At 46.9% G+C, this 16,620-nt stretch overlaps 1 protein-coding gene across 16 annotated transcripts in view; it reads right to left on the minus strand.

Moving 5' to 3' along the window:
* Nucleotides 1-16,620, minus strand: part of LOC106580920 (histone-lysine N-methyltransferase MECOM) — a 186,009-nt gene that overhangs the window by 14,362 nt on the left and 155,027 nt on the right. For 2 of the 16 annotated variants that reach the window (XM_045703656.2, XM_045703671.2), the window contains 7 exons: nt 13,702-13,804; nt 13,280-13,535; nt 12,764-12,935; nt 12,216-12,396; nt 2,022-3,444; nt 1,731-1,821; nt 796-822 (listed from right to left, as the gene is read on the minus strand). In XM_045703656.2, coding sequence (XP_045559612.1) covers nt 796-822; nt 1,731-1,821; nt 2,022-3,444; nt 12,216-12,396; nt 12,764-12,935; nt 13,280-13,535; nt 13,702-13,804 — 2,253 coding nt within the window. The remainder of the gene's footprint in view (nt 1-795; nt 823-1,730; nt 1,822-2,021; nt 3,445-12,215; nt 12,397-12,763; nt 12,936-13,279; nt 13,536-13,701; nt 13,805-16,620) is intronic. The other 14 variants (XM_045703658.2, XM_045703668.2, XM_045703667.2 and 11 more) reach the window with 14 other exon arrangements.

Raw genomic sequence — 16,620 nt, forward strand, 5'->3', positions numbered from 1 at the left:
AATCGCGGGAACAAGGAGGATAAATGCCCACACATTTACTTAAATGTGATTCCCTCAAAATCCCCTTTAGATGTAACCTCCCCCTTTCCTTCCTCCTTCTCCTCCTCCTCCTCCTCCTGCTCTGTCTGTGTGTCTGAACTTGCTTGTTGCCGTAGTGTCTCTGTGGGGCCAGCTGTTGATTAGTTATCTTCAGATGTCAGTGATGCTGAGAGCGCCTTAATTAGCGAGATGCATTCTCAATTGTTGATCTTATCTGGAAACAGATGTCAGAGGGAGGAACTCCCCTCCCTCCCTGGGTCCCTAAGAGACTGTTACCCTTGCGCTGATACAGAGCAGTCCCCCCTGTCTTACCCGCTCTGTGCCCATTCCAACAGCCCTGCATCACTCTCCAAATAAGCAAATATATACAACCCTCAGCGCTGTTAGCAGTACAGGGTGGAACCCAGATAGAAATCCCAGGCCTATCATGTGGACAAATGAGTGACTGTAAATTAATCTAAATGTGAATTTTCAGACATTTACAAGATTGTTTTACTAAAATGAGTGAAAAAGCATATAGCTTGCAAGCTGAGAAAAGCATGTTGTTTTTAAAAACGGGTCTAAAATCCAGTGATAAGCAGTGATGGCTTGTAAATGGCTGATGCCTGGTCAGTAGTTGCTGGTGATTGGCCAGAGCCATGCACAGTCTGAGTGACATGGAGGGTGTTATGATGAGGACCCATACACACATGTTGGGGGTCTGGGGGTTTAGGGGAGGCAGAATCACAGAGACATGTAGGTGTAGATGAAACTTACCCAGGATCTCTGAACTGGCATACGAAACTGAGGGGCGGGACAGAAGGAAAAGAGCAGTCAGAACCAGGAAGTAGACCACGGATCAACAGCTTTTTATTGGCCGCATATGGGCATTGGGGGGGGGGTGATGATGTCACAAGGGGTCAGGTGACTTGGTAACAAAACCCGAAAATGTCCAACTGTAAAAAAAAAAAAAATGTGTGTCTCTGGGACTGATTTGTGTGTCCAGACATCATAAAGTAATAAAGATGGCCTAAACCCTGTTACTGTTTCTACTGATAGGACACCTCATTAAGCCACGTGCCACGGCCATGTGGTGTTACAGAGCTAGAGACTGGTTCACAGTGTGGAAAGGGGACATAAATCAGACGACTCAAACAGCCAGTAAAAACCAGGCCTGAAACGGCCAGTAAAAACCAGGCCTGAAACGGCCAGTTAAAAACGCCAGGCCCTGAGAAAATGTTTTCACTTTTCCTATGGGCCAATTTTCACTGCTGGGAAGAGCGAAAGCATGAATGTCAACGCACGTCAATGCATAGACACGCACTGAGTCATGCTACACATGATAGAGAAATCACAGGCAGCGCAGAGTCCGGGGGCAAAATTCGGGAACTTTAAAAGGGTATCATTTTTTATATAGTTGTCAAAGACACATATGTGAGAACTTGTCAGTTTATGCCCTTTTCAGTCTTCCACATTCTCCCACATCTGGTTCAGATAGCTGAGAACAGGACAGACCAGACCCAAATATGCTTTAGCATGGATCAGACTGAACACTGCCTCTGGTCCCCATCAGAACCAGACCACCTCAGACCACCCCCAGACCAACCCCAGATCGCCTCACCCTGCCTGGGCCTCAGAAGCAAAGAGGGCCCCTGGTCTGGCTGTCCCTGTGAAGCAACAGTAACACTGAGATAGAACAGGACAGGACCTACCTGTGGATGGAAGAGGAAGCTGGGGGCGGGCCGCATGTATTTGTCTTTCAGAGCCTCAAACGGATCGTTCATCTTCCTCTTCTCAACCCTGCTAATATTACAACTCTATCAGTTCTTAGACACCGACACTCAAAAAGACATTCACATCCAACAATATAGGAAAAAGTACTTATAGGAAGGTAAAGACACATATTGCTAACACAGAATGTAATAACACACAGCAGGTCTAAATGAGACTGACAGTGTTTTATATTTGAACTGGTGAGGTTCAGTTCTAGAGATTCACAGTACCTGTAGATGGGGTCCATGAACAAGGGGGTGGGCCTGGCGTGCTGCAGAGACGTGTCGGCTTTCGGTAGCTCCATCCCTGCCTTGTCTTCTCCAAACACGTGGATCTTCTTTGATTCCTCCCCCCGGGGGGCGTGGCTACTGCTGCGGTTCCTGGTGCCGCCCATGCTCAGATCCAGCGGCTGGTCCTGATTGGTGGAACGTGAGGAGGCCTCCGGTTTGGATTTGGAGACGGGGGCGAAGGGGGCGAGGACCTTCTCCTCCTGCTTGCGCTTGGTGGTAAGGTCAAAGGGCGACTCAGAGGTCCTGCTCTGGCGCTTCTTGGAGGGTTCGTCAGGTGGGGACTGGGGCTCCCCCTTTAGGCCTGGAGGTCTGAGCTCTCTCTCTGGGAAGGGGTAGATGGGCGGGGAGAAGGTTGGGAAGAAGGGCAGGGGGAACATGGAGGGGTAGGGCAGGGCGCCTACCTTCTTGTCCTGCAGGCCTGCCAGCCCCGTGGAGCCAAAGTACCTCTCAGCGATGGAGGCGATGGCCTTGATGGAGTCATTGACTGCCCCTGAGACAGCCGTGTGCTCGTCCAGCGAGGGAGGGAACAAGGCGGGGCTACCTTGGAACTCCTTAGTGTGGTTACTGATCAGGGTGGTGGGGCTCTGGGGGCCTCTGCCCACCTTCCTTTTGGGCCCTTTCCCATTCTCCCGGGGTGCCCTCTCCCGCTGGCCTTCGCTTTCCATGTCACTCTCCAGCTCCGAGCCTGACGTGGTATCCAGGTCGCTCCCACTGGGAGTGCTTACGTCATCCAGATCGCTGCTCTCCGATTGGCTGCTCATCTTGCCGCCACCATGCCTCTGCTTGGAGGAGGAGCCATGGGACTGTCGCTGCTCTGTTCCCTGTGGCTGCTCGCTACCGGGCGATGCCTCCTTGCGGAGGGTCTTGAGCAGTTCTCTGGCCTCCTGGGCTCCGGGGCTAGGCGACAGGAGGGGGCTCTTGATGTGCTCCGTACCGGGACCTAGGGGCCGTCTGACTGGAGAGGTGGCCGGGATGAGAGGGGGTCGGTGGTACAGTCCAGAGGAGAACAGACCCGGGAAGCTGAAGGGGAAGCCGGGGGCGGTAGGAAATGTCAGGCCGCTGTGGTGCCGGTTCCCAAAGTAGTCTGCCAGGCTGGCGCTGCTGTGCCCCATCCCACCCATAGCGGCCTTGTCCATGGCACCAGGGACACCGGGGAGGGACATGCCTTGGGCATGGGCGAACAACCCCCCTGCTGTGAAATGGTTTTTGCCCTCACAGAAGCGCCGGTGCTTGTTGAGGGAGGAGGTGGTGCTGAACATCTGGCCACAGTCCTTACACTTGATCTGGGTACGGCAGTCGGCGTGCATGCGCTTGTGGCGACACAGGTTGGAGAACTGCGTATAGGACTTGTGGCACACCTCGCCTGCAGGGAGAGGGAGACAGACACGGGGCACTCAGAGGCATGTCCAACATCACACACACACACAGAGTACATCTCTGACCATAAGAGCCAAGAGTTTTCCCTATGATCCAGTAGTCAGGAAGACCTCCAGGCTTTAGTCGTGATACTACACATGCATTTCAGAATGGGGGACTACAGTACATGAGAGACCGGCTGGGTGTAAGATGTCCTAGTCTGAGAATGTTATTTCAGTGAGGTGAAGGGGGAATGAGATGAGACATCAGATCCTGGCATTGTCATGGGGCTTTGTTACTCTGGGCTGAGACCGAGAGTCAGTGGAACCCATCACCTGCACATCAAACACAGTGCATCTCCAGGCATTGTGCTCCAAGGAGACCGTAAACAAACACACACAGGTACACACATACACGTACATACACACACGTGTGCACACAGACATGCTTACACATTCGTAGATATTCATATAACTCACAATAGACAAAAACACACACATGAGCACACACACACATATACACACACACACAGATATGCAGACACATTCAAAGATATTAAAATATCACATAACACATGACACACACACACACAGAGAGAGACTCACTTGCAGACACACGGCACAATGGCTCTATTTTGAGCCTGTGAAGGAAGCAGAGTTGAATGAATCCTATCCTGCAGGTCCGGTTCCCAGGGACAGGGCTCACGTCCTCCGCTGCCCACCTCCCCCCTCACCCCCTACTCCCCATTGGCCGAGTCCCCCTCACCCTGTCCCTGTCAACTAGCTCACTGTAACCTTCCCACAGTCCCACAGTCCCTTCTCTGTCTGACTCCACCCTGCCATGTGGCAGACCACATTGTTGAACAGAACATAGTGGCTAGACCATGGGTCTCCAACAGTTCTCCAACAGGTCTCTAACAGCTACCAGTAGCTCACAGCCCACATATGTGTAGCCAAACAATTCTGAAAGTACATGGAATTTTTTACCGAAAACTGGGATAAACAAATCTCACAAGTATCAGACACCGCAAGCTCCCAGCTACTATCTAATCAACGCAACATTGACATTATCCCACCCCTGGTTAGCCAAACCTAACACAATGTCTGCCAATTAATTTCCAGCAATATTGCCCCGTCTATCTATGTGGTTCGCACGTTTGTCTATCACTCCGTATGTATTCAGTTGATGTGATAACCATCTTGTGGGTTGACAGAAATACTTTCCCCAAAACCTTCTCAATTAAATATTAAATGCAAAGTAGGCTTACCTGGTAGAAGTATATAATGAGTAAGTATACAATTTGTATCTATTATTTGCTATTTGCAAATTTTGCCATAAAATGAGCAACAGCAGTAAAGAACCATCATTCATCACTCACTAGACGCACAATTAATGGCGTCGGAGGGGATGGCTGCCATTTTACGGGCTCCTAACCAACTGTGCTATTTAAAAAAAAATCTTCACATTTTTTGTAACTTGTAAGAATTTGTCGACGAGTAGGTAAACCACCACTTCCCTCCGTATTATTGGCCAACGTGCAATCATTGGAAAACAAACTGAACGATCTACGATTAAGACTATGCTACCAACGGGACATTAAAAACTGTAATATCTTATGTTTCACCGAGACGTGGCTGAACGACGATAGAGCTGGCTGGCTTCTCCGTGCATCGGCAGGACAGAGCAGCTACGTCTGGTAAGACGAGGGGCGGGGCTGTGTGTCTATTTGTCAATAACTGCTGGTGCGCAATGTCTAATATTAAAGAAGTCTCAAGGTATTACTTGCCTGAGGTAGAATACCTCATGACAATCTGTAGACCACACTATCTACCAAAAGAGTTCTCATCTATATTATTCGTAGCCGTTTATTTACCACCACAAACTGATGCTGGCACTAAGACCGCACTCAACGTGCTGTATAAGGCCATAAGCAAACAAGAAAATGCTTATCCAGAAGCGGCGCTCCTAGTGGCCGGGGACTTTAACGCAGGCAAATTTAAATCCATATTACCTCATTTCTATCAGCATGTCACATGTGCAACCAGAGGAAAAAAACACTAGACCACCTTTACCCCACACACAGAGATGGATACAAAGCTCTCCCTCGTCCTCCATTTGGCAAATCTAACCATAATTATATCCTCCTGATTCCTGCTTACAAGCAAAAACTAAAGCAGGAAGTACCAGTGACTTGCTCAATACGGAAGTGGTCAGATGATGCGGATGCTACGTTACAGGACTGCTTTGCTTGCACAGACTGGAATATGTTCCAGGATTCATCCAATGGCATTGAGAAGTATACCACCTCAGTCACCGGCTTCATCAATAAGTGCATCGACGATGTTGTCCCCACAGTGACCGTACGTACATTTCCCAACCAGAAACCATGGATTAAAGGCAACATCCGCACGAGCTAAAGGCTAGAGCTGCCTCGTTCAAGGAGCGGGACGCTAATCTGGACGCTTATAAGACATCCCTCTATGCCCTTAGATGAACCATCAAACAGGCAAAGCGTCAATACAGGACTAAGATTGAATCCTACTACACCGGCTCTGACGGTTGTCGGATGTGGCAGGGCTTGAAAAATATTACGGACTACAAAGGGAAACCCAGCCCCGAGCTGCCCAGTGACGCGAGCCTACCAGTTGAGCTAAATGCCTTTTATGCTCGCTTCGAGGCAAACAACACTGAAGCATGCATGAGCACACCAGCTGTTCCGAACGACTGTGTGATCACGCTCTCTGTAGCCGATGTGAGCAAAACCCGTTAACAGGTCAACATTTACAAAGCCGCGGGACCAGACGGATTACCAGGATGTGTACGTGAAGCATGCGTGGACCAACTAGCAAGTGCCTTCACTGACATTTACAACCTCTCCCTGACGGTGTCTGTAATACTTACATGTTTCAAACAGACCACCATAGTCCCTGTGCCAAAGGAAGTGAAGGTAACCTGCGTAAATGATTACAGCCCCGTAGCACTCACGTCGATAGCCATGAAGTGCTTTGAAAGGCTGCTCATGGTTCACATCAACACCATCATGCCGGAAACCCTAGACCCACTCCAATTTGCATACTGCCCCAACAGATCCAAAGATGACACAATCTCATTCGCACTCCACACTGCCCTTTCCCACCTGGAAAAAAGGAACACCTATGTGAGAATGCTGTTCATTGACTTCAGCTCAGCATTCAACACCATAGTACCCTCAAAGCTCATCACTAAGCTAAGAACCCTAAGGACTAAACACCTCCCTCTGCAACTGGATCCTGGACTTCCCGATGGGCCACCCCCAGGTGGTAATGGTAGGCAACAACACATCTGCCACACTGATCCTCATCACTGGGGCCCATCATGGGTGCGTGCTTAGTCCCCTCCTGTACTCCCTGTTCACTCACAACTGCATGGCCAAGCACGACTCAAACACCATCATTAAGTTTGCTGATGACACAACAGTGGTAGGCCTGATCACCGACAACAATGAGACAGCCAATAGGGAGGAGGTCTGAGACCTCTATCTCAATGTCAGCAAGACAAAGGAGCTGATCATGGACTATAGGAAAAGGAGGGCCGAACAGGCCCCCATTAACATCAACGGGACTGAAGTGGAGCGGGTCGAGAGTTTCAAGTTCCTTGGTGTACATATCACCAACAAACTATCATGGTCCTAACATACCAAGACAGTTGTGAAGAGGGCACGACAACACCTTTTCCCCCTCAGGAGACTGAAAAGATTTGGCATGGGTCCCCAGATCCTCAAAAAGTTCTACAGCTGCATCATAGAGAGCATCCTGACCAGTTGCATCATCACCTGGTATGGCTACAGAGGGTAGTCCGTACGGCCCAATACATCACTGGGACCAAGCTTCCTGACATCCAGGACCTATATACTAGGCGGTGTCAGAGGAAGGCCCAACATTTTTTCAAAGACTCTAGTCACCCAAGTCACAGACTGTTCTCTCTGCCTCCGCACGGCAAGCGGTACCGGAGCGTCAAGTCTAGGTCCAAAAGGCTCCTTAACAGCTTCTACCCCCAAGCCATAAGACTGCTGAACAATTAATCAAATGGCCACCCGGACTATTTACATTGACCCCCCCACCCCCTTGTTTTTACACTGCTGCTACCAGCTGTTTATTATCTATGCATAGTCACTTTACAAATGACCTCGACTAACCTGTACCTCCGCACATTGACGCAGTACCGTTACCCCCTGTATATATCCTCGTTATTGTTGTGTAATTTTCTTGTGTTACCTTTTTATATTTTACTTTTTTTTTCACTTTAGTTTATTTAGTAAATATTTTCTTAACTCTATTTCTTGAACTGCATTGTTTGTTAAGGGCTTGCATTGTTGGTTAAGGGCTTGTAAGCGCGGCAGGTAGCCTAGTGGTTAGAGCGTTGGGCTTGTAAGTGCGGCAGGTAGCCTAGTGGAGTGGTTAGAGTGTTGGATTAGTAACCGAAAGGTTGCAAGTTCGAATCCCCGAGCTGACAAGGTAAAAAGCTGTCGTTCTGCCCCTGAACAAGGCAGTTTACCCACTGTTCCTAGGCTGTCATTGAAAATAATAATTTGTTGTTAACTGACTTGCCTAGTTAAATAAAGGTGAAATAAAAAAGTAAGCATTTCACCTGTTGAATTTGGTGCATGTGAGAAATAACATTTGATTAAAGGGGAATTACACACCAAAAAAATGTCTTTCTTCCAAACCAAAAAAAGGTATTCTGAGTAGCTTGTGACATGGCTCTCATGCTAGAAAAGGTTGTAGACCCCCGGGCTAGATGATAGCTAGATAAAAATAAACAGTCATATAGAGATCATATCTATACATACAGTAGCTTCTGGATAATAGTCATTCTGTTTTATATTCCCTACTGGAATTCTCTATTTCTGCATTCTTTATTCTACATTGGCATCCGTCAAAATGGAAAGTGGATGAAATTTGGATATCAAAACATACTCTTTAGTAATATGTATGATATTGAATAATATTGCAATTTATAACTTTATATTGATTCAAATATTTACTCATCACAATATATAGTATGTAGTCTAAAGGTGTTTGTTTTTTCATATGGTGGTATGGAAATGAATTGGGAATCTTGTGTAAGACAATGACGTGCATACCTTGCTGTAATAATTAATGTTCTTCGAATCCAGGGCAAAGATCTCAGAATGAATGATTAAGTCTTTGAAGGAGTCAACGTCGTAATTGATCAAGAGATGTTGAGTCTAGGCGTAAATATTTGATGCGCCTGAGGCTCGTTGGCTAACGTGGGTGTTGTTATCCGTTTCCTCTCTGTTGTAGAACGAGTAGAAACAGTGGCTGTAAATCACATACCGCTGACATTTACAGACTTACAACAGACACACATGACACACAGGGTGTGAGGGACCTGATCCACTCCACACGTGTGTTTTGTCAGCTCACCATAAACTGTAACTAAATATTATAAACACATTCCTGTGAAGAGCAGCTTTGAGTAAGACAGCCCCAGTGTCTGAATGAATGATTATGGCCAGAGTGGTCTACAGAAAGCCACCAGCATAGGCTTTCCACCTTGGTACACACACACACATGCATGCACACACACCCACATAGGCATGGACACAAGCAGGCACGTACGTGGACACACACACGCACACGGACAATCATATGCACAGGCACACACACATGGACACACACACACATCACATGGACACACAAACATGGACACACACACACACACGTATACAATACAGTACGCTGACCGACATGTTGTTCACACAGGCAAACAAACACGGAGGACGGACACACACATGGTCTCTAACACATCTGTCAGGGCAGAGGGTGTTCTGTCTTTTTTCACAGTCTTTAGCTGTTTTTAAACCTGCATATTTTCAACTGATTACTGCAAATGGACTCCCATTTGGAGCACAGTGGAGGGGACATGTGGTTGCTATTTGTGTGGAATGGTGCGTTTGGAGGGGGAGGCAAGGGAGGGGGGAGATGGGGGTCCACAGGCGGACACAGCCCTTCTGCCCTGTGTGTGGGGTCACCGTGCAAGGTCACGGAGCTGGGGTCAAAGGGTGAAGGTCATTGTGCTTTGGTGTGTGAAGTGAAAGTGTGAGAAATCGTTATTAGGGCCAGGAAATTGTCCTGACTACTTCACCTAACAAGGAAAAACTCAGAAAATATGTTTTCTCTGAAAAGCAAAACTGGGGTCTGGTCAATATGTGTTGTGGTTATGGTTGTAATGTTAGAGCACAGGGGTTGGCATTTACAGGGAGTGTGAGAGAGAGTGGGGTCAAAGATAGGAGCGCTGGGGTCAACGGGGGGGGTCACGGCTGGTTGAACAGGTCAATGTGTGGGACAACAGTAGGGTTAAAACGTGAGGTCATAGTGTGAGGTCATTGCTAGGGGTCACTGGGTCAGCATGGTGTGTGGTTGCTGAGATGGGGGAATGGGACACGTACTGCTTTTGTTCAACTATTAACAGAAATAGCACTCCCCTGTGTCTACAATTCCTGTGGAATGAAAAATGTTATGCTCTCCTTTTGCAATCTTGTAGATTATAGATACAGTATGTACATATTACCACAATCAACATGACACTTTCAAAATGAAATGAGTACCATTCAAAATGTCATACATGAAATGTATAGAATTAATCCTACTATCACAACATATTATATTCAATGATATTCAAAATTGATAGATAATAAATAATACCAAATAATATTAATTAATATTAAAGTGTTACTGATTGGAGTTTTTTTTATGACTTAAAGGATTGATATTTAAAGGGACATTTGACCCTAAAACCACTTGTTCATATATTTATCATCAGTGTACCGTTAATATGGTTTTAAAATATTATATTGCACATATACAGCACCAGTCAAAAGTTTAGACACACCTACTCATTCAAGGGTTTTTCTTTATTTTTACTATTTTCTACATTGTAGAAAAATAGAGAAGACATCAACACTATGAAATAACACATATGGAATCATGAAGGAACCAAAAAAGTGTTAAACAAAATATATGTTATATTTGAGATTCTTTGAAGTAGCCACCCTTTGCCTTGATGACAGCTTTACACACTCTTGGCATTCTCTCAACCAGCTTCATGAGGTAGTCACCTGGAATGCATTTCAAGGTGTTCCTTGTTAAATGTTAATTTGTGGAATTTCTTTCCTTCTTAATGCGTTTGAGCCAATCAGTTGTGTTGTGACAAGGTAGGGGTGGTATACAGAAGATAGCACTATTTGATAAAATATCAAGTCCATATTATGGCAAGAACAGCTCAAATAAGCAAAGCGAAATGACAGTCCATCATTACTTTTAGACAAGGTCAGTCAATATGGAAAGTTTGCACAGTCGCAAAAACCATCAAGCGCTATGAAACTGGCTCTCATGAGGACTGCGACAGGAAATTAAGACCCAGAGTTACCTCTGCTGCAGAGGATAAATTCATTAGAGTTACCAGCCTCAGAAATTGCAGCCCAAATAAATGCTTCACAGAGTTCAAGTAAGAGACACATCTCAACATCAACTGTTCATAGGAGACAGCGTGAATCAGGCTTTCATGGTCGAATTGCTGCAAAGAAACCACTACTAAAGGACACCAATAAGAAGAAGAGACTTGATGGGCCAAGAAACACGAGCAATGGATATTAGACCAGTGGAAATCTGTCCTTTGGTCTGATAAGTCCAAATTTGAGATTTTTGGTTCCAAACGCCGTGTCTTTGTGAGACACAGAGTAGGTGAATGGATAATCTCCGTTTGTGTGGTTCCCACCGTGAAGAATGGAGGAGGAGGTGTGATGGTGTGGGGGGGCTTTGATTTATTTAGAATTCAAGGCACACGGAACCAGCAAGGCTACCACAGCATTCTGCAGCGATACGCCATCCCATCTGGTTTGCGCTTAGTGGACTATCATTTGTTTTTCAACAGGACAATGACCCAACACAACTCCAGGCTGTGTAAGGGCTATTTGACCAAGAAGGAGAGTGAGGGTCTCCCTGCATCAGATGATCTGGCCTCCACAATCACCCGGCCTCAACCCAATTGAGATGGTTTGGGATGAGTTGGACCGCAGAGTGTAGGAAAAGCAGCAAATAAGTTGGAAAAGCATTCCAGGTGAAGCTGGTTGAGAGAATGCCAAGAGTGTGCAAAGCTGTCATCAAGGCAAAGGGTGGCTACTTTGAAGAATCTAAAATATAACATATATTTTGATTTGTTTAACACTTTTTTTGGTTCCTACATGATTCCTTTTCGGTCGTATTTCATTGTGTTGACATGTTCTCTATTATTCTACAATATAGAAAATAGTAAAAATAAAGAAAAACCCTTGATTGAGTAGGTGTGTCCAAAATTTTGAATTGGTACTGTATGTACAAGCCTCATAGCTTTTATAATAGAATACCTGTGTTTACTTCCTGGAAAAGTCTCATGATTATGCAAAATTAATCATATTGAGATGTTTTGCTCTTGCTTGATTTTGGGCTTCAGGAGAATGGAAGCAATATATCTTCAAAACTTGAATGTTTTCTTGGACTGTATCAAAAGTGGACTAATGAAGCATATATGAAGAAATGGTTTTCAAGTGAAATTCCTTTTAAAACAATTAGAGGGTCAAAGTCGGTATGGGACTGCTTTATAATCTATCATGTAGTAACTAACATGTCAACTAGTATTATGACTAGGTAAAAACATATGAGAAGGGGTGTTTTAGCAATTTTTCTAAATGAGTTCCAACAAGCTCGTAGAATATGTGGAAAAAGCGTGCAGACTTACATATGAAGGGTCTGAGTGACTTACATATGAAGGGCTTGATGCTGCTGTGGATGTGCTTGTGCTGCTTCAGGCCAGAGGACGTGGCAAAGGTCTTCCCGCAATCGGGACAGGCGTGAGCCCGCGCCCCCACGTGCTGCGAGCGGATGTGCCTCTGCAGGTTACTGGGGTCTGTGAACACCTGCTGGGGGGGACGAGGGGACACACAGGGGGGTCACCCATCTGCGACTATGGATGCGGTACATGTAGGAGCTGCATGCACACACTTAATCACACATTCAATTAAACTCAAAATATAATCTAGTACAGGGCACTCAATCCGTGTTCCTGGAGAGCTACCCTCCTGTAGGTTTTTGCTCCAACCCCAGTTGTACCTAACCTGATTCAGTTTATCAACAAGCTAATTATTACAATCAGGTGCACTACATTAGGGTTAGAGAGAAAACATACTGGATGGTACTGTAGCTCTCCAGGAACAGGGTTGGAGAGCCATGCTCTAGTAACATACACGTGAACCCACACCCACCTACCCCACCCAAACACAACTGTACCTTTGAGCAGGTACATGACTGTACCTTTGTGCAGTTTTCACATTCGTAGTGCTTGCCACTGTCATGTGACATCTGATGACGAATCAGGTTGGATTTCCAGTTGAAGGCCTTGGGGCACTGGTCACACTTGTAATCCCTCTCCTCTGAGTGAGACAGAGAGTGAGCTTCCAGACTGCAGGAGAGACGGACGGACAGACAGACAGACACAACAACATTATTACAACACTGTATCACTAGCCTCTCAACTAAAAACAACCCAATGATGTAAAATGGGAGTAAAATGAACGAAGTGTGCAAACAAAGACCTTGCCCAGGATCAAGAATAGTTCAAATGACACTGTCACCATTCACTACAATATTATCATAAAGACAACTATAGACTCAAATTGATGTGCAGTTGATATGCAGCCATCATCAGGCATGTGAGAGGGTGCAGGTTGAGTGACATAGAGGGGTTCTGAGCTGAGGGGGCCTGAGGGGGCCTATCAACAAGGGGGAAGGAGGACGCCTTCTCACCTCTGGAGGTCGGGGAACACCTGGTCACACTCCTTACACTCCTGGGGACCGTTGTGGTCGTGGTGGCTGAGGCTGTGGGATAGGTGCATATCATGGGGCTCCAGGCCGTCAGGGCCCTCCAGGTCACTACTGTCCCCTCCAGGGTTCCCCACGAAGGCTGAGGGGGGTGTCCCACATGGAACCTTCTGGTGGTCCAGCAGCTCAGAGACAGACTCAAAGAGCTGGTCACAATCATCACAGCGATACTGTCTCTCCTCTGGACAGGGGGAAGGAAGGGGAGGAATATCTTAGGTGTGTGTGTGTGTGTGTGTGTGTGTGTGTGTGTGTGTGTGTGTGTGTGTGTGTGTGTGTGTGTGTGTGTGTGTGTGTGTGTGTGTGTGTGTGTGTGTCGTGTGTCTGTCTGCGTGTGTGTGTGAACTGACCGTGCATATCAGGAGCCATGGTGTCACATGAATACTGCTCTGCCTTCATGAACAAAAGCAGCTCCTCTCCTGGTTGGATCTCTCGAGTCACTCTGTAGAAGATCTGCAAAACACATACACACAGATTTAAAGATCATATACACACATACATGAATACACACACACACACATTCAAAACCTTGTCCACCAACACCATATAACACACTCACATCCACTTTACTGAAACAAAAACACACACCGATGCAGAAAGCAAACAAACTTTGACTCAACACAAATACACAGTCACTCACTCACTCCACACACACACACACACACACACACACACACACACACACACACACACACACACACACACACACACACACACACACACACACACACACACACACACACACACACACACAGAGAGAGAGAGAGTTTAGAGAACAGGGAGGATATTGGGGGCTGAGCGTGAAGCAGAGATGGCCATAAAATGCGTCAGTAGTGGGACCAGAATGCTCTCAACACGGCTGGAAGAGGCAGTAAAAGGTGTGGAGAGATGTCTTACTGCTGCAGTGCACGGTGACATATTTGTGATGCTGTGTGTGTGTGTGTGTGTGTGTGTGTGTGTGTGTGTGTGTGTGTGTGTGTGTGTGTGTGTGTGTGTGTGTGTGTGTGTGTGTGTGTGTGTGTGTGTGTGTGTGTGTGTGTGTGTTTATAGCGTAGCCAAACCTCCACCTCTATACCAATACCATACTAGGTTTTTAAAAAAAGGACCGTTATATGCTCATGGTCCTAGTGCATTGAGTGACAGAAATGATGTACAGTACTAAAGGTCACATGACTACCTGTGGAGCTACATGTATACAGTACATTCACAGGCAAATACTTACATGCACAGCATATACACGCTACGCCATACACAAACACATTCACACACTACTACACACTACACACACAGTCCACAGACTCCAAGGTGTATAGGGAGTGGGTCATCTGAGAGACCCTGAGATCTCTGGGACTTCCCATATGAACACAATGGATGCTCTCCCAAACAATCACAGATGGCGTTATTTTTGGCACGCCTTGAAGGTTTAACTTATTAACTTCCCTTACAGCACCGTGGTGACATTTGGACGGGGGGACTGGGACGAGGGGGGATTATTAGAAATGTGACAGGGGAGTCTTCTGGGAAGGGCGCGGGTCACAGGGACACAGGCCCTGGGAGATAATGTACCTAGCTCGCCATGACATCAGTGCGGCGTGGCGGCAGCGAGGGCGAGGGCCAAGCGGCCTGGTCAGAGGGGAGCCAGCCTCGACCCCATTGTTCAGGAGGAGAATGCAGGGAACTGAGAGGGTCCCGATAGCCGAGCCAGCCATGAGAACACAGCTAGCTCTCTCAGGTGCCCCCCTCGTCTGTATAGACCCACCTCTCACCCCCTCACCTCCCTCCCAGCTCCTTCCTGCTGGTCTAGTGTCGGTCGACAGCTCTCGGTCCAGGACTTTAGCCCTCACACCAACAGGCCACAATAATATTGAGGGTTGGGAACAATAAAAGACCTCAAACAGCTGTGTAGGGCTGCAGGGATTCTGCCCTCAGAAACTGATCGGGTCTTTAAGGGTGACTCTTTGAAAAGCTATCAAGGGTACAGCTAACCTGATCCCAGATGTGTTTATGCTGTCTTGTGTGACAAGGAGTTGGCAAGACAGCACAAACTGATCTAGGATCAGGGTACAGCCGCTAGTGGACCGTGGCACAGGGGGCAGAATGTGGCAGCGGGGAGCGAGTTTAAGTTACTGTAGCTAGTATCGCTGCACTTGTGCAGATGGTGTACAATCTGGCACACAGGCACTGCAGTGAGTGCCAACATGGGGGAAATCCCCTCAGCAATACCCCTTCCCTGTGGGCCGCCACAGGCAAACACACAAACAAACATACCGTACACACCCCGAAACACACACACACACGCAAGCTCGCACACACACACACACACACACAAATAAACACACAAACACACACACACTGGTTGTATGTTTCCGCACTGTACAGACCTCCAAGTCCTCTCAAAAAGCCTTATGAGTTGCCCCTATAAGGGCAGGCTGACACAGAGTGAGAGAAGCCTAGTCTGGGGCTGTAAATGGAGCTAGATAAGAACAGTGGTGTTTGAGTTCACACTGTGAAGGCCAGCCAGCCACAGCTTTGCACTAGAAGGGAATCACTGAGGGGAGACAGCCCCAAGCCTTGACCTCCAGAGCCACAAGCCTTGACCTCCAGAGCCCCTAGCCTTGACCTCCAGAGCCCCAAGCCTTGACCTCTAGAGCCCCAAGCCTAGACCTCCAGAGCCAGCCAGGAGTCACAATCATTATTAGACTTTATTACCTGGCCTTATTAACGGGGGATTGGGCTAACATTAAACACAAGGAGGCACTGAGGATAGGTACCTATACACACACACACACACACACACACACACACACACACACACACACACACACACACACACACACACACACACACACACACACACACACACACACACACACACACACACACACACACACACAATACACTCTCCCCCTCTCTCTCTCCCTCTCCTCTGTTTCTTGTAGAGGTCATAACCTCAGACATATCAGAGGCTGTTATCTTGGAGAAGTTGGTTACCTTGACATCATTAGTCACCAGTGCAAACAAAGAATCCGATTTTCTTCGGGACACTGACACACCCTCTTTGTTCCTCCAACATCCTTCCTCTCAGAGAGGTCATCTAGCAGGTACACTGAGGGAAAAATGTATTTGATCCGCTGCTGATTTTGTTCGTTTGCCCACTGACAAAGAAATGATCAGTCTATAATTTTAATGGTAGGTTTATTTGAACAGTGAGAGACAGAATAACAACAAAAGAATCCAGAAAAACGCATGTCAAAAATGTTATAAATTGA

The sequence above is a fragment of the Salmo salar genome, chromosome 20, assembly GCF_965601325.2.
Source record: "Salmo salar chromosome 20, fSalSal1, whole genome shotgun sequence".
NCBI classification, from domain to species: Eukaryota; Metazoa; Chordata; class Actinopteri; order Salmoniformes; family Salmonidae; genus Salmo; species Salmo salar.